This window comes from Gymnoscopelus microlampas (genome assembly GCF_963454915.1).
Source record: "Gymnoscopelus microlampas genome assembly, chromosome: 5".
Lineage (NCBI taxonomy): Eukaryota > Metazoa > Chordata > Actinopteri > Myctophiformes > Myctophidae > Gymnoscopelus > Gymnoscopelus microlampas.
In genome coordinates this window covers 17348166-17375707 of record NC_139942.1, presented here as the reverse complement: position 1 = coordinate 17375707, position 27542 = coordinate 17348166, and the positions used below count along the sequence as shown (strand labels likewise).

The following is a 27542-nucleotide window of genomic DNA, read 5'->3' as shown; positions in this document are numbered from 1 at the left end:
GGGACAAATTTCATTTCATCGATGCTGACCTGGCCTGGAATCGAACCTGGGACAACCAGGGCCTCTGGCTCCCTAGGCAGGCTCACTAACCATTCAGCTATGGCCGCCCCTCCTGGTAATTTAATTCTGTGCAAAATAAATTGTAGCAATAATTTGCTCCCCCCCAACAAGAGAACCAGTGCTGTACAGTATGTCACCTGCACGAATGTTGCCCTGCTCTTTTGGATGGCTGTTTGTACGACTCCCAGGACTCAACCCCCGGGTCAGCATGGGAACCCAAACATCAACGGCTCACACAATGGGGAGATATTGGGCTTACATGCGCTGACAGGGCTACTCTGTTACGCTAGGAGGACTCTTTGGACTTCAAGGTAGTGGTAAGTGATATTTTTTGGTTAAAACAAAACGTTTTTTGTTGAAAGGTTAAAGCTGTGTAACTTTCCTCTTCTACCCCGGATTTGAACCCAGTTTCCTGCTTAAGTTTATCATTGAGCTAATAGAGCCGGCCTGCTTGCTCCGGGGATAAATTGAATCTTGACCTTCAGGTCAAAATTCATGTCAGATTCATACATGACCTTTGACACGATCTAAATGTCTCAATAGAAGAGCAGGGAGACAAAATACAACCGCCCCAATAGTATAAGTTATTTTGTATTAACTCATTCACTGCCAGATTTATTTCTGGCTGTGTTTGCCCCACTGCCAGCAATTTTCGTTTTGTTTTTAACTTTCAACAGGTCACAAAAAAATGATATTCATTATGATCGCATGGCCAGTGTACGCATGTCCAGTGTAAACACACACGCTAAACATTCCAATCGGCTTGTCTACTTCTCATGCAGCCCCATGTGAACGCGTCATTTCTGGTCAAAGATGCACGGTTCTCTTACTTTTTCAGCTCGCCACAGAAAATGTACATCCCTTATGATCGCGTGTCCGACTGTTGGTAAACACACAGGGTACGTATGTGTGTCACCCAGAGAAAAAATATTCCATCTGCGACATTCCCTTCTCCTGTAGCAGCAGTTTTCAGCAGAGTTAAACAGGAAGCGGACGGAAACAGAAATCTTGGATTGACGTTATTTCCGTATCCGGGTGAGGTACAGTGAAAATGGTCACTGCGGGTGATAAAGAACAGTTTAAAGAACGTTTATTATGTCCGTGGCAGAATTGGACATTGGGAAAAAATATGTTTTTTTCCAGTTAGCATTGTTAATATTGATTACTAATTGACGCAATGATTACTATTTTCCGATTAGTAATCATTGCTATAGAGTGTTTTCTTCAGTCACAGGAGTCTCCTTGTCTCTCCAGCTCTTTAATAAACAGAAAATACATTGTCAAGAAGGTGACACATTCTCAGCCAATCAGGAGAGAGTACCCATTTATCAGCTTACTTTTTTTCAGTTCCAATTTTTGTCTGCTCATTTGTGTTATCCTCCAATTTCACCTGTTTAATCTGTATCCTGTCTGAGTTATCTATTCTGATTGGACAAAATTGGTATCCTGACCTGAAAATGCATGTTCTGTTTTGACTCCTGTTACTGAACAAACACTATATAGCAACAATGAGTACTATCAGAATATAGAGATATTTAACACTTATTTTACCCAAATAAAGCCAATACCCTAACTTTCACTTTATATTCATTTGAAAGGGGGTGCAACAGCTTATCGCACCGATGGATTTAATCAATTATAAAAAGTTACCGATAATCAATTTAAATAAAGATTATGGGGGGGGGGGGGGGGGGGGGGGGTAAATTTAACTCTTTTGTTTCAAAAGTATAAAATAGCAAAGCACACAATATGCAACACATTCCTGCAGGAAACGCCACGCAAAGAGACACGTTTTGAGCTTGCAGATCTGCTATGCTTTTGAAACTTTCGTGTCACGCTGTAGTATGATCAAGTAGGGCATTGATTTGCAAAAAAAAACAAAAGGTTAAAATATGGAGACAAGAGGTTTCTGCCCGACAGCAACGATATCTATCAATATACATTTAACTTAACCTTTTACAGTAGAGAGGCTTCCAGAGCATTGCAAATATATCTGGTTTGGAATACAGTAGGCTACATCTAGCAGCTTCCTCCACTCTCGATGTAATCACTGCACAGTTCCTTTCTGCAATAGGGTCATCATTTCAAAATTTCAGATTTTAAGTCATATACATATAACTGCATGAAAACGAAGAAAATTATGTTGCCGTTTAGGTGGACTAGTATGTAAATATGAAAAGTTGTCCCGTATCCGTTGTCCTACTGTATACCTTTAAATTATTCAGTATCTGCATACTTGTGCATTTGATACAGGATATTTTGTTTATGCTGTACTGTATATCATTCTCCCACTGTCGCCGAGGTCACGTTAGCAGTGCCAGTGCATTAAACAGCTCAGTGACAGGTTGATGACACCAACATGTGAATGATGATGTTGGCAAAGACTCGGCAAAGATAAAAAACGGTCCGGGAAGGTTACGGGACTGTGGAATCCCAGCGCAACTTCTCAATTGTGCTGTCGCTGCACTCTTCTTAGTATGTCTATAATATCATCTCTGTCAAACTTTTTGAACAGGGAACCAAAAAACAACCTCCTTTGTGTTGTGAGAAGAATAATATAATAATAATATATAATAATTCAACATCTTGTTGTCTTTTTTCTCTCTGTGACAGCAGCATGTTCTTAGTTCCTATAGTGCTGAGCAACCAATGCTCTCTGAGACAGATTTAAATGAATTGTCCCATGAGGAAGTGCCACTATACACCAAACACAACGTGTTTGATTGCTTTTACTGAAGGAAACACCTTGTTAACGGTAGCTGAGCTATTCACAGCTACACAGTATGGTTGACTGAACAAGTGAATTAGTAGTAAAGCTTAATGAATCTCCACCAGGCCCCAATGCTGCTTGTTAAGCACACCAGCAATATTCTCAGCTCTATATATCCTTGTGGTTCAGCGAGATGTTCAGCGAGATATGGGGCATTCATTTATACAATGAATCTGGTTAGGTGTAATGTCCATGGGTCCTATATGTCTCCCTTACAGTGTTGGGATAGTTACTAAAACATAGTAATATGTTACTTATTACATATTACTTGTTTAAAAAGTAATGTAGTTACTTTACTTATTACTCCCTGCCAAAAGTACCTAGTTACTTATTACTTTAGTTACTTTTTTTTTCTCGCCCCCAGTAATTTGCATCCTTTCTCCCCAAAAGTCTGACTTTGCATTTTCAACGTTAGCAGTTGTTTTTTTTCTCTTTTCTGCAGCCTACATTGTAAAATCCTCATTGTACACTCATTTGAATCAGGGCCGGCCGCTGCCATAAGCAATATAAGCGGTCGCTTAGGGCCACAACCACTAGGGGGCCACAAAAAAAAAAAAAATGTTTTTTTTTTTTTTTTTTACTTTCATATTGTAATTATGTCATGTATCTCCTATCCAACAACTAGTGTTATTATTTTAGTATGCAATAAAAAAATGACAATGATTTTATAATGGGGGCGTTTGGGGAGGGGGGCCACCCAAAAAAATCTTGCTTAGGGCCACGAAAGTCCTAGGGCCGGCCCTGATTTGAATTATATTAACACTAAGACTTTTACAGTGTATGAATTCATAACTTACAGACTAAATGAAAACCATTTGACGACTATGAATTGAATACTAAGGACCTCAATGGAAACAAGTATTTTAAATGTATTGAATGTATTTTTTGCCTAATAAAATATTCAAATTCAAACACCTGGGCTCATCATGAGACACAATCTGCGTCAGACAGAAAACAGACGTCAAACAGTCAGTGACCTATATTATATATATACTAGAAGTTCGGGCCGTCTAGCGTGACGCGTCGTTCACTTTGCAATGCCACCTTACAGGCACCTCACAGTGTGAGAGAGAGTTTTGTGCTCTCCTAAATCCACGGCAGGCTTTGAAAGTACCCACTTCAGAAAGAGGTGACGTGCATCACCTCTCCAATGACCAAAACCCACTATGGAAGCCGTCGAACTGGTGCGATCTGACGGCATCCTAGAATTTATAGGTAGGATGTGATGTCATGCGTGATGTCATGCTGTCGTGAGATTACGTCACACTGGCGTGATGTCAGATTACGTCACACTGGCTACATACATACATACAGACAACCGACATGGCGCAGGATTCAAATTGTATATATAATATAGAAATATAGAAATATAGAATAGATATAGATATAGATAGAAAATAGCCGACCTACAAGCTTACGGCGCATCTTCATCGGTTAACAAGTCGCTTATAATAAGCAGACATGGCAACACTGTTTGTTCCGGTTTAAGGGCGGCCCGCCCTTCCGCAGCTGATAATAATTCACACAGACAAGTGCGCAACGTTTCCGTATCCACTCTAGACCGGATCAGCAAGCAGCCTGCATAGCAACTCGATCCCAACCAGTCTATCATTATATCAATGGACCAAAAACAACACAGGATCAAATAAACACACTCAAACCCAGAGTACCACCGAGGCTCGTGAAAAAAAAGTAATAAGTTACTTTTTGAAAAAAAGTAAAGGTAATATTATTACTCAAAACGTGAAAGTAATTAGTTACGTTACTAGTTACTGGGAAAAGGTAATAATATTACTTTAAGTTACATATTACTTTAGTTACTTCCCAACACTGCTCCCTTAATATGCCTAAATGTATAATCTATTTATCTATATATCATGGATTGCACTGTGATACTTCCTACATAACTCGTTGCTACAGTTTGTTTTTACTTACAATACTTACAGTATAATGTAGATTTGAGTCTCAGGATAGTTTATCTAGCAGCGCAAATTGTACAATACTTGATTTGTTATGAATCATTGTGGATGCTTCAGGAAAATATTGTTTGTGTGATAGTGTGTTAAACTGGTTTTGATGCTATATTAAGTCATTTGGTTGGGAACCCCCTGGAAATTCCTCAAGGACCCCTTGGGGCCTACGGACCCCACTTTGAGAACAATTGCCCTACAATGTGTGTTTGTAGCCTACTTGCCTCTGATCTATATCATTGCTATATCCATATTTGAACTTTATGTGTTTTTTCCCGCAAATTAACGTCCTACTTGAGCATACTATAGCGTCACACAAAAGTATCAAAAGTAGCTACCAGATCTGCAAGCTCGCGTTTTGAGCTTGTGGATCTGATACTTTTGCTGTTTTTGAAGTTGAATCCTGAAAAGTAACAGTTTTGGACATATGAGGTTTCCACTCGACAGAGACGATACGTAGACATGGTTCTTACACCTGAGTTCCATCACAATGATGGTTGTTCAGACTCAGTCGTTTGTATAATGCAAGGAATGACAGATTCAAACATCCCTGTGTGTAGCATTACAGATAAGCCACAGAACACCACCTGGTTAGCGTACATTAGTACAGCAGCATGAAGCCATATTTTGTCTTTAATGTGACAAGAATAGTAAGAATGGAAACGGCTACGTCGGGCAGCATAGGAATACAAGAAGCAATTAAAAGCAGAAAGAGGCAATTATCTAGAAAAGGAAATATTATTCTTTAAAGTGGTGATGATTTGAGGGTCATGTGAAGACAAGCTTACAGTTCAGCCAAAGTGCACCATCATGTGTTGGTAATTAACAGAGCAAAACAAAATAAAAAGAACGGAGGATAAATAGGCCATATGTATGTCACACTATGGTACTACCCCCTTTAACAATGCCACAGGAATTGTTTTGCTAATATGCACGAAAGAAAAGTATAATCTCTGGAACTATTAAATGCCCTTTCTCATGGAAGAAACTTGAATAAAAAGAGTAATTTCCCTTAGTAAATTGTGAAGCCAATTGTCACTGGCAGGGATTCATTTTATCTTCTGCTATCGGGTGTGAAGTTAATTATGCTGGTATATTTCAAGAACGTATTATGGCTCCTCTGCTTAATTACACTTATCTTTTATGACGCCACATTTAAAATGATAATAGCACTACTTGTGAAATACTCGAGCACAAAAAACACAGAAATAAGCTGTAAATATAGGCTATGTTTGGGGTGGTCCACATTAAGCTGCTCTGTTTGGTCATTGCTAAGGTATTTTCTGTGAAGCATGGGGTGGACTGGATATTCACCAATAAGCTGTAATGTCACACACAAGTCGACACTATAGTGGACAAAAACAAGAGAAATAGTGAACTTATCCGGCATTTCATGACATGAAGAACCAGAATACAACCAAACAAAGCATGAAGTTTCCCCCGCTCACCTCGCTCCCTTTCATGTCCGCGTCTGACGTACACAGTATCGCACGCACTCGGGCACACGCACACGCACTTACTTGCAAGCCCAAGACAAGTGTAGCATTGGTAGGCTACTCTGTGGAAACAGCAGTCTTTCATGTATTCCGTGATGGTACAATCTTTGTCAAGTAGCCTACATGAATGACACCAATGATCCCATCGTCATAAATCATACCATACGTTTGTATATTAATTCAACCCATTAGGAGCAGAGCGCAGGGCGCGTTCTAGTTACACTAAACTTAAAGGCTCTATGCATAGCAGCCATATTGGAAAGAAATTGGGCCTCTTCTTACTTCCTTCACAGGTGTTACCAATGATACTAATGAAGGCTCTGTTCCATTCTGGTCAGGGTGCTGATATCGTGCATGTTGGCTCACTAGAAACAATCCATTTTGGTTCCCAAATGGCCCCTTATGGTGGGTGTGTAACTCTGAAAGTGTACAAATGGAACCAAATGGTCCATTTGTACACTCTCAGAGTTATGGGGATCCTTGAAAATAAGACAACCACCATGCCACACTAAATGGAACAGAGCCTTAATTAGTATTATTGGTAACACCTGTAAAGGAAGTAAGGCAGGGGCCCAATTCATTCCCAATATGGCTGCTGTGCATAGGTTAGAGCCTATTCCCTCTTGGGCTGAGACGGGCATAATAATCTCAACGTTTATGGAGTTATCATTGATGAATGAATTATAAACATTAATGTCCTGCAATTATTTGAAAACTTTAGTTATTAGTTACTTAGTAGATTTAGATAATTATTACAAAACATACACTAGCCCTATATCCATTTTGGCCAATCTCACAATGCATGTGAGCTTGTAGATCTGCTATTTTCAAAATATTTTTATACATTTTATTATACATTTGAAAACTGAAATGGGACATTCTGCACAATGAGTACTTTCTACTTTTGGTACTTTAAGTACATTTTGGAACCAATACTTTTCTACTTCTACTCAAGTACATTTTTTATTCTAGACTTTCACTTGTAACAGAGTATTTCTACATTCCAGTATTGATCCACAGCCAAATGTCATTTTAGGGGTCCTTGACATGAAAAAGTTTTAGAACCACTGGTCCAGAGGGACCATGCAGTGTTGTGCCAGGTAACTAAACTATCAGCATGGGTTAAAAACACAACATTGATCTAAATCCATTGAACTAATAGTGTGATAAGTGTAATGGTGCATCGTTGGTGCACCATGCATCTTGTGATGATCATGGTTGGATCTGGTTATATGGAAACGTAAGCAGAACTTGGTCCCGGAACTTCACAGGTTCTTGAAAGTTCCGGGTTCTGTAAAGTTCTGGTTCCACCCTTGTAGTGGAAAAAGGGGCCGAGTGTGGCTGCTGGGGTGGCCATCACAAGCAGATGGCTTCAAAGTGCATATGATATGATGAGGAAAAAAAAACATGATGCTTTAGTTGTCCAAGCCCTCCATGACGGATAACAATATTGTGCCATTGCACTGCAGGGCAGGCACACTTTGATGCAATATTGAGAATTTTGCAAAATCCTCACAAGCAGATGATGCAAGACCGGATCATCCATAGGCCGTGGGGGGCGAGTGCCCTGGGGCACCAGCCAATGAGGGCACCACATGATTCAAAGGGGGGAAAAAGAAAAATAAATCTATTACCCCCCCAAAAAAAATCAAATGCCTCTAGCAGCCTAGTCTCACGTGGCCAGACTGTTGCCTCCCACAATTTTCAGATGTTTCCGGTCATACACTTTGGGACTTGGAAGCTCTGATCATGATTGAAATATAAACCGGATGTGAGGCCTCCTCCCGGAAGGTCCAATCTGCTCAGTTTAAAGCTTGTTGGATGCGTGACTTTGAGGACATTAAGGGGATGCGTCCCCTGTCTTACTGGGTTAAATGCTAAACTAGCGGAACAAAAACAAAGAAGCCTGTAGAAAAGTTATTCTAATCTAATCTTCTTGAAGCAAGTTATATATCTTCGCTGTTGGGCAACATTTTTAATGTCCAAAACCTTTATTTTTCTAGGACATGGAAAAGAGAAGCTGTTGAATGTATGTTAATGGATCCAATGTTGTTATCATTTAGTCACAGGCTCTTGTTAAAACTATTCCTTGGTTCAGTGTCAAAGTCAAAGTAACATAACCTTTTTATTACTTTTTTTTTTAACTGCAGAAGACTTCAAAGACAACATGCTATGACATGACATACAGTAATACATAATATATTGTGCTGTGCGTAAACAAACAACAAAATGCGAGTTCCAACAAACAAAAAAATTACAGTAACAAAATACAGAAGAACAGAAAAGGCATTTCTATCAACTGGACCAACACACCAGCCCCACTCCACGAACCCTTCTATATAAAGAATGTTTCTTGAGATGAATTAATTTATTAATGTTAACGTTGCAAACTAGCAGGAAAAAGTGTGTAGAAAAGTTCTTCTAATCTTCTAAGCTTCCTATGGTATGGTTATACAATAGTGTACATCGTCTATGTCGGGTAGAAACCTCATATGAAACCTCATATTTATTATCTCTAATGTGTGACTGAACCGAGTACTGATTACATTTCTGTCTAATACAGTATTCAATCATTTAATCAATCAATCAATGTCCAAAATGTTTACTTTTCCGGATTAGAAGTAGCAAAAGTAGCAGATCTACAAGCTCAAATCGAGTTTGAGGATCTGCTACTTTTGATGCTTGATGTGTGGGGCTGTAGTATGATCAAGTAGGGCATTTATGAAAAAACACAAAAAGTAAAAACATGGGAGATGAGAGGTTTCTGCCTGACAGCAACGATATGTTAATGAAAAAAAATCTAAATCCTAACATTTCTTTTCAAGATTTTTCAAAAATAGCAGATATACAAGCTCATAGCGCGGCACTCGGTGCCGCGCTATGAGCTTGTATATCTGCTATTTTTGAATAGCCAAAGACATCTAAAGTGACACGGAATGCGTTCCAGGTCTTAAAGTTGCAAACTGTAGCGGCGCAAAGACAATGACGTTTGTAGGAAAGTTCTTCTCGAGGTCGGTCACATACAGTACACGTAAACGCTAGAACACAAAACTGTCCCGACATTTTCTTCATCGACAAGAGCTTCTAGTCTTGACTCAAAAGGTCTTTTTTGGGGCAGTACGTCCTCTCAAAGCGGGCCACGTCAAACTTGCGGAGGCAGCCGTTGTAATTCATGTAGCGGATCTTCCCCAAGACGCCTCTCTCTGTCCAGGCCCGGTCATGAAGCCCACAGATGGACCACATGCAACCTGGAGCAGGGGGGGACATGAGTTTCGGAAGGAACATGCGTTTGAGGAACGTCTTCGGCAAAGAATGTTTTTCCCCCTTTAAGATCCGAGGCCGATTCTACAAATGTCTTCTAAATCCCAACAGTTTTCTGAAAAGAATGTATGTTTCTATATCAGTGGTTCTCAAATGTTTCCATTATTGTCAAGGACCCCCCAAATTGTATGTGTTTGGCCGCGGACCCCCCGCCGCGGACCCGCCCCCCCCCCCCCCCAAATCTGAAAATATTTCGTTCCAGGAACCACCAGAACCAGAGAGAGGAGATTTGCACACATTTTCACAAATGTTCAAAAATAGCACCGAGTGCCGTGCTACGAGATTGTAGATCTGCTATTTTTGAAAAGCCAAAGTATAAAATAATGCTTTTTTTTTTAAGCTGAAATCTAAAAACAACGCAGATGCGTTCCAGGTCTTAAAGGGTTATAGTACAGTGGTTCTCAAACTTTGGACCCCCAAATTGATATGTATTTGTCCCCGGACCCCCTATGTGAAAAGGTTGTGCGCCAGGGGCCGGCAGAAGAGAAGATTTATGAAGGGGGAAAAAAACATTTTCGATACTTTTCAAAAACGTTCAAAATGTGCAGATGTGCAAGCTCGCAGCGCGGCACAAACGGACACACTGTGAGGTCGTACATCTGCTATTTTAGAACATAAATGGACCCCCTAGAATTCCCCCGAGGACCCCTGGGGGTCCCCAGACCTCACTTTGAGAACCACTGTTATAGTACAACGATTCCCAACCTGGGTCGTCAGAATATTGCAAGTGGGCCCCAAATAATTGGCAAAACACTATGATTTTATTAACAATATGGCATGTTTTCCTTTTAAAACTTGGACAAATGTTTTCTACCAATAAATAGGAATGAATTGATCATTTAAATTAAACATGCTCCGAAAATGCACGCGGCCCACCCATCTGACCACTTAAAATGGCTGCCGTGTTAGCCACTTAAACACATACGTTGTAGCGGAGTCCCTCAGGGCTCTATACTGTTGTTTTCGCTCTAAATTAAATATCTTTGCTGAAAATGGAGAGAGATTCACTGCATCATTTTATATTGTTGATTTCGGTCTTGAATGCCATTGTCGTGTGATATCAATGTATCCTTATGTCCCAGTATAGTGTTTGAAAAAACTGAAACTGTTCAGATATACATGATGACATTCTATTGGAAATGAAACATCAAAGTGAACGTAACATAACCCTTTTATTACTTTTTTTAACAGCAGAGAACTTCGAAGATGCTATGACATGACATACAGTGATACACAATATATTGTGCTGTGTGTAAAAAGAAAAAAAACTAAAATGCAAGTTCTAACTAAAACTACACAGTAACAAAGAACAGAACAGAAAGAACAGTTCCAATCCACCAACCCTTTTATATAAAGAATGTTTTAGATGCAAACTAGCGGCACAAAAACAATGTTTCGTAGGAAAAGTTCTTCTTGAGGTAGGTTACATACGGTATGTAAACGTTTACAATAAAAACTCTCCGGACATTTTCTTCACCGCCAAGACTCAAAGGTCTTTGGGACAGTACTTCGTCTCAAAGCTGGCCACGTCAAACTTGCGGAGGCAGCCGTTGTAATTCATGTAGCGGATCTTCCCAAAGACGCCTCTCTCTGTCCAACCCATGTCATGAATCCCACAGATAGACCACATGCAACCTGGAGCAAGGGAATGAGTTCGGAATAGTCTCGTGCAGCCAGAGAAGTTGTTCCACAATCTCCGAATGCTACATAGAGTCTGGAACTACACATCCCGAAAGCCGAGAACGGAAGCTGTCGACTGTTCCGTCATTTCCGTTTCACGAAAATATATTGAAAAATATCTTTGCTTTTTTTTGTATTTGCTTGTAGATCTGCTATTTTTTGAAAAATCGTGAAAATGTGTCCAAATCTTTGAATATATATTGTTTAAAGCGAACATTTTTAACTCTATTCTTTGCATCTGGGGGTCCCTGGAACAAATCATTTTGAGATGGGGGTCCGCGGCCAAATACATACACATTTTGGGGTCCTTGACATGTAAAAGTTTGAGAACCACTGATATGGAAACATACGTTTTTTCAAAAAACTTAGGATATAGAAGACATTTCGTAGAATCGGAACCTCAGGCCTTAATGGGATAAGCAGCAAGTTATATATATATGCCACGATTATTTAGATTTATATTGGGACAAAATTGCTCGACTGTAAAGACGAAACAGAAGCGGGGAGGAGGCATCGCATCCGCTTTATCCTCTGATCATTTTCAGAGCTTCAGCGCTCCAGACTGTATGACGGAAGCATTTGGAAATTGTGGGAGGCATCAGTCTGGCTCACGAGACTAAGTTCGCAGGGACAAGCATTTGAGGAACTTCTTCTGGAAAGAATGTTATAGTGAATGAGCGTAACCCAACAACCAACTTAACTCTTTAACTGCCAGAGTACATACACAATCTACCCCCTTCCCTGCCATAGAATAACATGGCAAAAATAGGTAAAATGTGAATTTTGTCTCCGTTTATTTTTTAACATTGAAGTGAATGGAGCAGAAAATCTTCGCATCGCGTTATCTCCTGCTTCCTTTGTGATAAACAAAAAATGCAAAAAATAAATAAAATAAAAATGTTTTCAAAAATCTCTTTTTTCTCGTCGACGGCTGGCTGAGCCATGCGGAGAAAAACGAGAAATCTCGTCAATGGCAGGAAAAGAGTTAATCTTGCTCATGTGGGTCAATTGAATAATCGAGAAGCAGGTTTTTTTTAATGATTGTCAAATAGATTTTTTTTATAAATCATCTAAATTGATTAGTCTGATTTTTTCTTTCTTTTCTTTGTACAATAGTGGCGCGCGAAAATAGCCGATCCACTTAGGTCACAACGCCACGATATGCTGTGAGCTTGCAGATCGGCCATTTTCTATAATGATGTAATAGTAATAATGATACAATAGTTCATTGAGTTAGAAATAATTGTGATAGTGCCAGCCCCTAGAGAGAACATTTTAGCCTCAAACTTACCGACAAAACCGTTCGGGTCCTGTCCATCCAGCGAATAGCGGTCATTGAGATAGAGGGCGTTGGAGAGCGCCTCCTCTGGTGAGGAAGTCCACTCTAGAATCTTTTTGGCCCAGTACATCCTCAGGAAACCATGCATCTTCCCTTCAGTGACCATCTGGTACTAAAGGTGAAACAATACAGAGCCAGGAGAAAACATGCTAATGTTATATATTGCAAAGACCTGGAGCGCATCTGTGTCACTTTAGATTTCTTTGGCTACTCAAAAATAGCAGATATACAAGCTCATAGCGCGGCACCGAGTGCCTCGCTATGAGCTTGTAGATCTGCTATTTTTGAAAAAACGTAAAAAAAAAAAAATGTATATATTTTTTCAAAAATCTGCTAGGATTTAGAAAACAGTTTAAGAATCGAACTCAGGCCTTAATGGGTTAAGCTGCATACTGCAAACGCCAACATTACTGTAACAACTTAAGCCCTATATATTTCGTCGTACGACAACTAGCAAAAATATCAGATCTACGAGCTTACAGCACGTCGCATCGCGACGAGTAGATCTACTATTTTTGAGGAAAAAAAATCGAATATTTCTTTATCAAACAATTTGTTTTGTTTTTTTGCGGCAAATGTAACTTTTTGTCCAATCTATATGGTAGACTGATGGTCAAGATTACATTTATCCCCTGAGCAAGCAGGCAGGCTCTATTAGCTCAATGGTAAAAAAATGTCAGCACTTGCGCAGGAAACCGAGTTCGAACTTTGATTCTGCCTATGCTGGCGGATTCTGCCAAATGCTTTTCAATGGGAATTGAGTGGTTTGTTGCCAATCGAGGATTTCCGCAAAACAAACACTTCGTTCCCATTGAAAAGCATTGGAAGAATCCGCCCGCATAGGCAGAATTAAAACTGACCGCACCCTAAAAGAGGAAAGTTCCATAGTGCATGTAGTTAACTAGAAGTTGTACAAGAAAAAAAAAAAAACACCTGGACTCTTCATAATAACAGGGATACTAGGAAGTGTATATTGATTTTTGGTTTGGAGAAGAGACCTGGGCTGCATTCCAGAGCTTGTCATGGGTCTTGGCTTTCTCCAGCTGCTCGCGGTTGTAGACGTACTCCCTCGAGTCTTTGCTGTGATCTTTCAAGGTCTTCTGTGCCCACTCACTAGCACCTGTTTTACCCCCCCGGAAACAGGATTTAAAATACAAAAACGGATTCATCATCACATGCAAAAAACATCACATTACGTGTATATCCCCCAAACGACAGCCTTGAGAACAAAGAGAATGGCTTAGTCTAAATCCTCACCCAAGGGATGCCGCGGGGAAAAGCCTTAAAACTGTTAAAAACATTTTTTTTTTCATGAAAGCAAAGAATTACAGGAGGAATAAGCAATGATCCTCAAACAGCAGTGATGATCCAAAACGTTTGGAAATTTCCCACATCTGCTCCTGCTTTTGTGTGCACCACAGACAGTTTTTATCTGGCTCGATTCAATATTTAGATATTTGATATTCAAATTTGATCAAACCTCACCCTATATGAGCCTATTCAACTTCAAACTCGTTGAGTAGACTCATTGAAAACACACTGCTATGATCCGTCTAATGAATGGTGGAGACCTTCATTTCTTTCCATTAGTTATTTCATTATGTTAATATTTTCTGTAATGCAGTATTGCTTCAAGGAGTCCTGTATGTCCATGCATGAAATCCATGCATGAATTAACTAATCAAAAAACAATGAAGGTCTCCCCATTCATTAGAATGAATCAATTCATCAATTCATTGATTCAAATGAATCAATGAATCAAGCAAACTTAACAACCCATTAAGACCTGAGGCCGATTCTACAAAATGTCTGTTTTTAGAATGTCTTCTAAAAAACGTTTTTTTGAAAAATACTTATGTTACTATGTCAGTGGTTCTCAAACTTTTTCATGTCAAGGACCCCAAAATGTACATGTATTTGGCCAGGGACCCCCATCTCAAAATATGTTGTTCCAGGGACCCCCAGAAGCAAAGATTTGAGTTCCAAATGTTCGCTTGAAAAAAATATATATTCAAAGATGTGCACACATTTTTACGATTTGTCAAAAATAACAGATATACAAGCACTCGGTGCCGCGCTATGAGCTTGTAGATCTGCTATTTTTGAATAGCCAAAATGTAAAATAATGCTTTTTAGCTCAAATCTAAAAATGACACAGATGCTTCTCCATGGGTTAAAAACTGACGCCAAACTGACCCCAGAAGTGTGTTACCCCATTAAAACTGGGAAAGCATCTGTGTCATTTTGGATTTGAGCTGTATATAGCAACATACGCTTTTCAGAAAACCCATAGGATTTAGAACAGCGGTTCTCAAAAAAATTGCAGATCTACAAGCTCACGCCGCGTCACTTCGTGCCGCACTGCGAGCTTGTATATCTGCTATTTTTTAACATTTTGAAAAAAGTTGAAAGTGGGTAGAAAAATAATAATTTAGATGTTTTTTAAACACAAATCTTCTCTTCTGAGGGTCCCCGGTACAAAACATTTTCAGATGGTGGCACTTTGGCCTATTCAAAAAGCTTTTTTTGAAAAATCGAGAAAATGTGTGCAAATCTTTGAATACATATATTTTTAAAGCGAACATTTTTAAACTCAAATCTTTGCCTCTGGGGGGTCCCTGGAACAAAATATTTTGATGAGGGTCCGCGGCCAAAAAAACATATAATGTTGCGGGTCCTTGACATGAAAAAGATTGAGCACCACTGATATAGAAACATACGTTTTTTTTCAGAATACTGTTGGGATTTAGGGAGACATGTAGAATTGGCTTCAGGTCTTAACGGGTTAAACTATCGAACTGGAAAACAACAGGGACAACAACGTCACAGTAATAACACCTTAAAGACACATTCAGAGCTGACCTTCAACACTGTCATATTTGTCATTGTAGAAGCAGAAGTTGTCGGTCAGCTCCCTGCGCACCACCAGCTCCTCGATGAAGGAGGAGACGGACTGGCTGGCGTTCTTGCCACAACGCTGCACCTGCAGCGCCACACGCTGGGCTGACAAGTGTCCTGCGGGGATGAGAGGGTGGTGGACAAACAGGGGACAAAGATTGAGAGCAAACGGAGGAAAAGACGGGTTGACAGTTGGCAAGCAAGAAGGAAGAAAGAGAGACAAAAGTACTGGGAAAGCTTCTGACAGTTTTAAACAGTCTGGATTTCAACAGGATCGACGGAGGAGACGACGGTGTGTTGAAAACACACAGAAACAGGGATCAGTGCTTCAGTATGTCATTTAGGCAGCCGTCAACCCATTAAAGGACGACTTCACCACTTTTCAACATATCTTCATATAATAGGTCCTCACTAATGCTCATGATAAAATGATACAATTTTTTTCTACTTGGTCTGTGTCTCATAGGAGGGCTGTGGACAGTCCAGAAACCCGTCTACCAGTGACATCATCGTTAGGCAGGATTTTTTTTTCCAAAAAGATTACAATTTTTTTATTCAGATTTTTATTAAGGCGAGAACAATGGGATCTATTATTGCATTGCAACTTTCCAGGAATACAAAGCCTGCAGTTTCTATTAGCTTGGATTCCCCATCGATGATGTCACTGGTAGACGGGTTTCTGAACTGTCTACAGCCCTCCTCTGAGACACTATTATATGAAGATATGTTGAAAAGTGGTGAAGTCGTCCTTTAAGACCTGGAACGCATCTGTGTCACTTTTTGATTTGAGCTAAAAAAAAAAGCATTATTTTACACTTTGGCTATTTAAAAATAGCAGATCTACAAGCCGCGCTACGAGCTTGTAGATCTGCTATTTTTTTTTAATCGTGAAAATGTGTGCAAATCTTTGAATATATATTCTTTTAAAGAGATTTTTTTCGCTTTAAAAGAGTCAAATCTTTGTTACTGGGGGGGGTCCCTGGAACAAACTATTTTGAGATGGGGGTCGGCGGGCCAAATACACATCATTTTGGGGGTCCTTGACATGAACAAGTTTGAGAACCACTGATATAGAAACATACGTTTTTTTTTTTACAGAAAACTGTTAGGATTTAGAAGACATTAGTAAGAATCGGCCTCGGGTCTTAATGGGTTAAAGGGGCTTGATGGATGCAAACAAAAGGGGTGTGGTTGTGGTTTGTTACGTGGGCCACAGGGTCATGATGCACATGACGGTTTTAACCACATTAACCACATTAAAATGTTTTCTAAATCCTAACAGTTTTTTTGGAAAAAATCTAAAAAGAATGTTTTCAAGATTTTACAAAAATAGCAGATCTACAAGCTCGTAGCGCGGCACTTCACTGGAGTATTTCCAATTGTTTATACTTTTACTTCTACTCCACTACTCCTCAGAGGCAAATATTGTACTTTTACTCCACTACAATTATTTGAAAACATACTAGTTACTTTACAGATATGAATTATGATATTATAAAACATACATTAACCACTTTAGACCTATTTTATACCTACTGTAGGCTAATTGAAAATAGGCGACCTACTTGTAGATTGGGTATTTTCAAACATTTGTGTACTTTTACTTTTGGTACTTTAAGTGCATTTTGATACCAATACTTTTGTACTTTTACTCAAGCATTTTTTTTGGGAATTCCGGACTTTTACTTGCAGCAGAGTACTTCTACATTGCAGTATTGATACTTTTACTTAACCCATTGAGACCTGAAGCCGATTCTACATGTCTCCTAAATCCCAACAGTTTTCTGAAAAACGTATGTTTCTATATCAGTGGTGCTCAATCTTTTTCATGTCAAGGACCCCCAAAATTATATGTATTTGGCCACGGACCCCCATCAAAATATTTTGTTCCAGGGACCCCCCAGAAGCAAAGATTTGAGTTAAAAATGTTCGCTTTAAAAAAATATATATTCAAAGATTTGCACACATTTTCACAATTTTTCAAAAATAGCAGATCTACAAGCTCGTAGCGCGGCACTTGGTGCCGCGCTACGAGCTTGTACATCTGCTATTTTTGAATAGCCCAAAGTGTAAAATAATGCTTTTTAGCTCAAATCTAAAAATGACACAGTTCCAGGTCTTAATGGGTTAAGTAAAACATTTGAGTACTTTTTCCACCGCTGAATTCTACCCAGCACTAAATACTGACCAAAGCGCAGCCAGGGGGAGAGCTGGCTGAGGGCGTCCGAGTTGGGATCGTTGCGGTGGGTGGCGAAGTACTTGAGGCGCACGTCGATGAAGGACTCCAGCGTGGCCATGCCCGCGCCGCTGCCGGCCGTGGCCCAGGACGCCTCCTCCACCGCTCTGTCCACCGGCAGGGCCGCGAGGGTCTGGGCCCAGTCCGTTGGCTGTAAAGTGTGTGAGGTAGAGAGAGAGACAAGAGGGGAGCACAACACAGTGTTTCCAGATTCTGTGAGAGAAACAGGCAACCAGGTCTAGGAAAACTATAGGTTACTGGACGTAACCCCGGTTTTATGATAATATGAGCGAGATGTCTCGCTTATAAGCGAGACATCGAGTGAATATTTGAAATAAAACCAGCCCAAAAGAAGCAACTAGGTTTAGGACTTTAGGTATGGAATAGTCTAACCCCATCCCTCAAAAAAAATGCAGTTCGCTGGGCTCATTCAAAACAGCCCTAAAAAACTCATCTTTCTGGAAGCCAAAAGAGGAGCTAGTACCAGTTTCCCTGTAGACAGACGACCCCCTCCCCCCTTCCCTTTTTGGGGCGGTGTAGCCGCCCCCTATAAGTGAGTTTTGGACACTGACCAATCCTGCACCGTGATTAGCCAATAGTCTACAACAACGCATTGTATACCCCTAACCCTTCCATTGTTAATGCAAATCGATATTTTTGCAAAGTCAGCCAATCACATTACAGCTAGTGCCATCACCACTAACTGTAATGTGATTGGCTGACTTTGCAAATTCAGGACTGTGATTGGCTAGCGAAACACATGACACATGTGCAGCCCTATGAATAGCAGTATGGACTTTAAAAAAAACGAATTTATCCTTTTTTTAAAGTGAGTCATGTTGTGATGACTACACACCGCCCACTTCACACTGGGTGTGATTTTTTTGTATATATTTTTATTTTTCATGCTTTTTTTGTACATAGTGGTATTTTTCTCTGTATTTTTATGTTGATATTTGAACTGTTTGGTTGCTACTATATATGTCTATGAAATTAATTCAAGGACCCCAACGGAAACAAGTCCGCGAGGACTTTTTTGGTCGGACCTTTTAGACAAAAGTATTATAAATGTAACTGCGTTGTTTTACATTCTTTTGCCTAATAATCAAAAAACTATGGGCCACATGAGCACTTTAACATATACATCAGCTATTTGAAAATAGCAGATCTACAAGCTCACAACGCGTCGCGATGCGACGCGTTGTGAGCTTGTAGATCGGCTATTTACAAGACAAATATTGCGAGGAAATTATAATAAGCAGAACTGGCAACCCTGAGCACAACAGGTCACCACCACTCACTACTGACAGGTCAGCGTGGCTTGTCGGCTAAAAATAAGGTTTGTTATATACCCGGCAACAGCACCAAAAAAAAACCGCCTAGGGTCAAATATGCAGTTTTGATTGGCTGAGTCGCGTGGGGTTACATGGGGTGACGTGGATTCTCAGTAACACTGCTAACGAGAACAGACGTGTACAATTTGTTCTCAGCTAAAACGTTATATTACCTAATGCAAACCCTACAGCAGTCCGGTTCATAATTACACCTTTTTACAAATATATGTAGTGTACAGTATATATATATACATATATAAAATCAGGTAGCTCTCATGCAGAAACGATTGGACTTGCGATCATAATGAAAAACAAAAAGTGTGATTTTTTTTAAAGTTATAAAAAACACTAAATCTCTGGCAGTGGGCAAACACAGCCAGAAATAAGTCTGGCAGGGAATGAGTTAATACGGCAGGCCCCCCCCGGGGGAGCAGTTAGAAGGTTAAGTCCCTTGCTCAGGGACCCTTGAACACCTTCTCATTAGCTGACGGCCTTAAGTTTGTCTAACCCGCTCAGCTATGGCCACTTTGTTAACATTTCCTGTAACTATGGACACTCTGCAAGTTAGCCGTGGTGTAAAAGGGATAATGAGCAAGTCAATTAAGATAAAACAACTGCACTCCAGGGGGAGAGAATGGAAGCATCCCCATGTCAGGTCATTATTTTTCTCATACCTGAAGAAAGACACTGTCTCCCTGAAAGGAGCGAACAGATTTTTAGTTTTCTTTTTTTTTTTTTACAATCTGAGACTTTGACCTTGAGCAGCGCCAGGCCAGTGAGAGCTCGGCACAGTAGCAGCTGAGGCAGCAATAAATGGGAACATTATTTCGAGTGGTTGTGTTGTTTTAGTGTTCGCCGTACAATAAAAACACCCCACATAGCGGCTTGAGACCGCACTGATTAATGGCTACTGAAAAGGCTTCATTTGTGTGGGCAGTGGACATCACTTATGAACGGCTGTTAAATGGCTATTCCAAGAGTGGGCTCTGTTTTGCTTTAACCCATTAAGACCTGCAACGCATCCTTTTTGGATTTGAGCAAAAAAAGCATTATTTTACACTTTTACACTTTCAAAAATAGCAGATATACAAGCTCGTAGCGCGGCACCGAGTGCCGCGCTACGAGCTTGTAGATCTGCTATTTTTGAAAAAACGTGAAAATGTGTGCAAATCTTTGAATATATACTATTTTAAAGCGAACATTTCAAATCTTGAAAACACTCAAATCTTTGCTTCTGGGGGGGTCCCTGGAACAAAATATTTTGAGATGGGGGTCCGCGGCCAAATTCATATTTTTAGTTTAGGGGGTCCTTGACATGAAAAAGTTTGAGAACCACTGATATAGAAACGTTTTTCAGAAGACTGTTGGGATTTAGAAGACATTCGTAGAATCGGCTTCAGGTCTTAATGGGTTAAGTGTATAGTGCAACTTAATCACTTTCAAAGTGGTGTCCCTATTTTGGGCAAAAAAAAAAGCATATAAATGTATGTATGGTATAGTGGTGCATACAAATAACATTGCTGTAGGGTGGAAACCTTGTTTGGCCAAAACTGTTGGAAATAAACAAAAAAACATATGTGTGCCCATGGGGCCTAGCACCAGCAGAAAACACAGATGGATGCAATTACAATCTACTGAGGGACACAAAACAATTGATTATAAATAATAACGTCTCCCAGCTCACATAAGATACACTCCCCCACCATCCCCTCCCGTCCCATCTCCCACAGTGGTGTAAGTACTTTTACTCGAGTGCTGTACTTTTTTTTTTTTTTTGGTATTTTTACTTTACTGGAGTATTTTCAATTGTTTATACTTTTACTTCTACTCCACTACATCTCAGAGGCAAATATTGTACTTTTACTCCATTACAATTATTTGAAAACTTTAGTTACTAGTTACTTTACAGATATGAATTATGACATTACTAGAGTTTCGGGGGGCTACGCCCCCCTCAACCCCAGCCGCGCACGGGGCCCAGCGTGGCCGCGTGTATATTGGGGTACTCAAATTGCTGGAGTAAAACTGTGGAAAAGTAAAAAAAAAAAAAAAAAAAATTTGAAAAAAATATATTTTTGATGTTTGAGGGGGACCCCCTGTGGAGTGTTGGGCCGCGCGGGGACCCCCCTGGAACATGGCGGACCCCTTCGGTGTTTTTTTTTTTTTCATGAAGGTGGTTGCTTGTTTCTGGCGCTTGTTTTTAGAGAACCTGGCATGCCAACGACTTGGCAACCCGACTTGTTTGTTTTTGTGTTTGGGATGAACATGGCACGTGAAGGACGGACATAGTGTGAGCGAGACATGAGTGAAGTGAAAGTAACGGCCTGGGTGGAACAAAGGAGGTACGTAAGAAGGGGGGGGGGGGGTTGAAGCAAAGGAGCTGCGTGTGTGTTGGTGTGGAGGAGATGGGCAGAGTGCAATGGCGGCGCAAGGCAGCGCATGCTGCCGCACGTTACACCAGAAATGGTGCCTGGAGAAAATGGTGACCAAAAAAAAAGTTTGGAAAAAAAGGAAAAAACCCCCGCAGCGGCTGGCTGCTGTTGTGGTGATGAGGTCGTGCGCACGGTAAACGGTACGAAGCTGCCTCCCCTTCCGTTTTGTCCGACATTTGGTGAGTAGAATTAATTATGTTGCGCGGTGGAAAAGGTGTACTGAGCAGTGAGATGTCCCCTACGCGAGGCGTAAATTCAGCGCGGCCGGCGTGGCGAGTCAGTTGGCGACATGTGGTCTGGCGGTGCGTTGTTTATTCGATAACAGAGCTGTGGGGTGTCGCACCTAGGGTGCGGAAGTTGCTCGCCATTTATATAGTTAGATAAAACATACATTAACCACTTTAGCCCTATTTTATACCTCGGCTATTTGAAAATAGGCGATCTACAAGCTCTGAAAAACATGACTTTTTCAGAAAACTGTTAGGATTTAGAAGACATTTCTGGAACTTTGTGAGCTTTTGTGAGCTTGTTTATCTATTTTTGAAAAATCTTCAAAGTGTGAGAACTACTGATTTATGCGGCATTTGTAGAATCGGCCTCATGTCTTGGAACGCATCTGTGTCACTTTAGATTTCTTTGGCTATTCAAAAATCTTGACCATTTTTTTTTTTTTTTTCTCCAAAAACTGTTAGGATTTAGGACTGTTAGTTAACTGTTAGTTAGGAAGAATCACCTCAGGTCTTAATGGGTCTTAATGGGTTAAATACATTAGATGGATGAAGTGTCGCACCGCTACTTTGAACGAGCCTCCCCGAGTCGTGGCACTGCACTCACCTTGGCAGTTCTGGTGGCTGTGTAGGGGTGTTGGTCCACCATGGGGAAGTCGGTCAGGAACTCAGGCAGAACCTTGGTGATCTTTCCTCTGATGGTTCTGGCAGCGTACTCCAGCTTATTGGACGCCACCCAGCATGGCACTACATTGTGGGTGTCGACCTGTGAATGGAAAATTAGATTGAATTTCATAGCGTAGTGGTGTTGGATCTTAGCCGCACACAAGGTTATTATAGTTATCATATTTCATTCATTTTTAGTATTTCATTTTGATTTTTTCGTTTTCGATTGCAGTTTAGTTGCAATTCGTTTTTAAAGCTGCTCTGCTTTTATTTTGTGAAAAGGCTTAGTTTGAGTTTTTATTATTATTATTTTTTTTATTAATATGGGATATTTATCAGGGCGAGACTCAAAAAGCTCAGAAAACGTTGTGTAATAAAAACTCTACAAAGTCATTAAAACACAAAATCACAAAACATTTTCATGTTCTTCTTTGGGGTACTCATCAGGGCAAGATAAAAAACCAATAAGGGCACCATTTTTTAAATGTATTCACAAAATGTTTTATTCATATTCATCCAAAAATATTAGGCTTATGTATTAAATAAACTGTCAAAGACTAAAACTAAGGACATACTGTCTATAATTGTCTAAAAAACGTTCAGAACCCAAGATATCGTGATCCGAAGATTTTCTGCTCCATTAACTTCTTGGTTAACTTATTACTTAAAAAGGCTGTATCTCTGCTCCTGTGTACTTTTTTTTCTTTTTTTTTACTATGTATTTATGGTCCAGACATGCTATTTTTAAAGTTGACAATTAATGTCAACGAGGTCGCGATGACCTCGGATCATCATACTGGAGATAAATAATCTGTGACTACTTGAAAATTGAAAAATTGCTGGCACAGTACGCACATCTTTTTTTTTAATGTCATTGGCAACGAATGAATTAACTACAGTATAATAACCTTGTTGTCTTTACCTGTATGAGTGGGATGTCGTCGGGAAGGGCTTTCTTGACATCCTCCAGCCACTGCAGTCGCTCCCTGAGAGGGCAGAAGTCCGTGACCACGGCCCCCAATCCACGGTCACCCACAAACCCCGGCAGCACTTCCCCGGGGGCGCCATGGAGGAGATGGAACTGGATGTTTAGGGCTTTGCAGTCCTGTGAGATTGGAGCGGGGGGGGGGGGACATGAAGTTAGTCGCCAAAAGAATAGACCAGTGGTTCTCCACTTTTTAATTTCAAGGACTCTCATATTGGTACGCATTAGGCCACGGACCCCTATACGTTATGGGGGTCTTAAAGTTACAGGCTAGAACTCTGAGACTGTACCAAGGGGTCAATTTGGTTACATTTGTACACTCTCAGAGTGACATACAGTACCTGCAAGGGTCCATTTGGTTCCTCCTAACGATCAATCCTTTAACTGGGGGACCCAATGGAAAGGGCCGCTTATTCAAACCACGCCCTGATCTTTTTCTTTGGCTACGTTAAAGGTAGCTAGCCTAATACTGTATATGCGCAATTTTTGGCAAAATCCTTCAACAGCGACACCGACAGGCAACGATTTCTTTTTCCATTGCAGTTGAAAAGGCTTCCGAAATCAGGGAGAAAAAAGCCTGCCATGGCTCACTGGAGTGGATTTTTCAGTTAAAACATTTTAATACACGTTTGAAGGACCATAATAAAGACTTCTAATGTGTTGTAAGACTGAATGTCATGAAACCTTTCATTAAAAAATGACCAAAAATAGCCTATCTACAAGCTCTCAAAGCGTCGCGAGAGCATGTAGATAGGCTGCACAACATGCTTTCATAGAAGACATGCTGGCGTCTATGGAATCCGTCGTGGCGACTGAGAACGTTAATTCATGGGAATGCCACCTTCTGGAAAGGGGAACTACGGTCATGCAAAGAGCCTATTGAACCCCTGAACCAAACCCACCCAGGCCCCTACAGTGGTGGCGGGGCGACTATTTAAACCCCTCACAAAGTCTCTACCTTGGCAACTTCCTCCAGCCCCTTCAGCAAGAAGGCGTAGTGTCGGGCGGTGGCCAGCTCCGACTTCGGGACAACCAGACAGACGCCTACGTGCAGAGGTAGTTCCTCTGCCACGGCAAGCCTCTGGGCATGGATCAGTGCCCAGTTATCTACGACACAAAAGTAAGCAGTTAACAGTTTTATGAAAGAACGTATGTTTCTATATCAGTGGCGCTCAAACCTTTTTATGTCAAGGACCTCCAAAATGATATGTATTTGGCCGCCGACCCCCATCTCAAAATGTTTTGTTCCAGGGACCCCCAGAAGCAAAGAATAGAGCTAAAAATGTTCGCTTTAAACAATATGTTTTCAAAGATTTGCACACATTTTCACAATTTTTCAAAAATAGCAGATCTACAAGCTCATAGCGCGGCACTCGGTGCCGCGCTATGAGCTTGTATATCTGCTATTTTTGAATAGCCACAGTGTAAAATAATGCTTTTTTAGCTCAAATCAAGAAGTGACACAGATGCGTTCCAGGTCTTAATGGTGTTAAAGGACTTAAAGGAGGAGTTCACCCAAAAAATGACTTATTTTCTATCAATTGCACACCTTATTAAGCCTTGAATCCATGGATTCTTTTTTGTTTTTGTGGCATTCCTAAGCTAATAATTTGATTCCCGTCTCCTACCGGCTAATGTATCCGGTAGGAGACACAAAGTAGATTATTTGTGTCTCCTACAGGAAATACACACGGTCATCAAATTATTGTCTTAGGAATGCCACAAAAACAAAAATAAATCCATGAAATCAAGGCTTCATGGGGTGTGTAATTGATAGAAAATAAGTCATTTTTTGGGTGAACTCCTCCTTTAACCAGAACTTTGCTCAAGGTTCATATCCAAGTCAAGGTCACTATTCTCCATATAACGTGCCACAACACGTCAGCGTCTGATCTGCGGTAAAGCTGCGATTACCTTGAACTCTGTGGTCTCTTGACATCCAGTACAGAACGCCCTCAGAACCCTGCTTCAGCTCTTGGGTTTCCGATATGAAACGAAGACGCTTTTTGTTGAACTTCATCTCGTTGTTCGCCCCCCTCTGCTCTGCCACTTGCTCCTGCAGCCATCCCTCCGGTTTCTCTCTCTTCCCCTGGCTCATGGGAGGAAACTTCTGCTTCTTGCCGCCGGGAGCTTTCGTCGCCGCCGCCGATGCCTTGCGCTTTCCTGACATTTAGTGGTGGGGAAAAAAAAAGGTTCATTTCAGTGAACGAACGATTTCGTTCACGTTCGCGGCAATGATTCGTTCACGTTCTCGTTCAGTAGCGCTATTTTATAGCGTTCAAAATTGACTTGAGTAAAAATACAAAAGTATCGGCATCAAAATATACTTAAAGTACCAAAAGTAAAAGTGCTAACATATTTGAAAATGGCCGATCTACAAGCTCATGATGCGACGCGTTGTGAGCTTGTAGATCTGTTATTTTCAAATAGCCTAGGTATAAAATAGGGCTAAAGTGGTTAAAGACGGGGTGCCGTGATTTTCAGTGATTCCCCCCCCCCTAAAACATAATCATCAGGTATTATGGTTATACTAGGAGGAAGATTTTTTTCAAAAAAGTGTACAAAAAGTGTTAAAATTATGTTTTTATGTGGACACGCCTCCAGTTCATTAAGTATACCTGGTTCTCACCTTAGCACCTCCTCCACCACCTTAGCACCTGTTGAGTTATGATAATGAGGGGGAGGGCATGTTTTTACTATGTCACTAAAGCGCTGTTTTTCTATTGGCACGTTTGACCCTCAAGGTTTCAGGCTCCAGGAAGAAACTCAAAGTAGTCAGAGAAGACATAAAACACCATAAAAACACCACCAGGGGGCTTAATAAAGTCCTATCAACCTCATAGACAGAAAAAGTTTTTTTTTTACGTCTCGCGTGAACGTAACAGTTTCAGAAAGTGAACGAGCTTGTTGACGTTCGTGGCAAGTGAACTAGTTCTTTTGAACGAATCGATCACGAACGACACATCACTAGTACCTGACATGATGGTTTGACTGCTGAACAGGTTGGTCAAGGAGCTGAGTGGTAACCAAGGTTTGAAGATGTGCCTGGATTAGAAGGAAGATCACACAGAGGAAAGATTAGCCATAATCATTAGGGTAACACGGAACATCAGGAACCAACACAAGGTCAACAGCAAGGAAGAAAAAAAACATCCTCATCTTATATTCTAGCAGGCTCATAAAAGGCTTGTACACTTAATGTCACTGTAAATCAGTACAAAGGTAAATTGTCACACACACACGCACACACACACACACACACACACACACACACACACACACACACACACACACACACACACACCCCAATCTAGCCCTAGAATGGCTGTGGTATTACATTAAAAGTTTGCAATAGTACAGTGGCGTATACAATGGTGCTAAAAGGATAACACAAATAGGGGTCCTGTGTATTCAATTCATCGAGACATTTAAAGACAACAACATACAATAATATACAAGACATCACCTGCAGGAAACAGTAGTAGGGGGTGAACACCAATATCTGTGATCTCTTGATCGATGAATTGAATACACACAGGACCCCAATGGAAACAAGCCATAGTGCTTTCTTGGGTTTATCCTTTTAGCATCCTTATGTACTGAACTGTACTTTCTGTGCTTTCTATTTTTTACGAAACTGTTAATAAAGTATTCAATCAATCAATCAATCAATCAATCAATGGGTGCAAATATTAGTCCTAAAGAGAAAACATTGCACATGTATTATTACACAGAAACAAATCGCAGAGGCATCATGCCTAGACGTGTAGAAACATGATCTCAGCATGGGGTTACTTACCTCCTGCAATGCAATAACATACAACGAATGGCATTAATGTAGAATAGGACACGAAGGAAGGAATGCAAAGCTTCTGAATATGGTTATAATAAGCTTGATTCTCTCTCTAAAAAAAACACCCGACTATTGACTGTTGTTCTACGGCGAAAACGTGTGCGTGTGGTTAGTCCTTGCCTGCCATTAAAAACAGGGTTACACAAGCACATATGTTACGTCGACACGTGAGCGTTAAGTAACGCCGTTGTTTTGGTCATTTCGAACTCCGCTTCCCAGAATGCATCGGGGTCACCGAACGTCACTCACGACGTCGCTACGTTGTTTACGTCCTG

The 27542-nt window shown here is 40.6% G+C and overlaps 1 protein-coding gene across 2 annotated transcripts; it reads right to left on the bottom strand.

Moving 5' to 3' along the window:
* Positions 1-9238: 9238 nt before the first annotated feature.
* On the bottom strand, positions 9239-27446 carry cpdp (CPD photolyase). Of its 2 annotated transcripts, none has more exons than XM_084057077.1 (11): positions 27214-27446; positions 26389-26459; positions 25329-25577; positions 24373-24521; positions 23352-23534; positions 22371-22529; positions 17723-17921; positions 15499-15651; positions 13635-13756; positions 12589-12748; positions 9239-9544 (listed from the first exon to the last, which is right to left on the bottom strand). In XM_084057077.1, exons 1-11 carry the CDS (start codon positions 27231-27233, stop codon positions 9381-9383), a joined length of 1629 nt encoding a protein of 542 aa, XP_083913203.1. In that variant the 5' UTR covers positions 27234-27446; the 3' UTR covers positions 9239-9380. The 2 variants fall into 2 exon arrangements, with proteins under 2 accessions (XP_083913203.1, XP_083913204.1); XM_084057078.1 differs by lacking the exon at positions 9239-9544 and adding an exon at positions 10808-11252.
* Between the last annotated feature and the right edge of the window lie 96 nt (positions 27447-27542).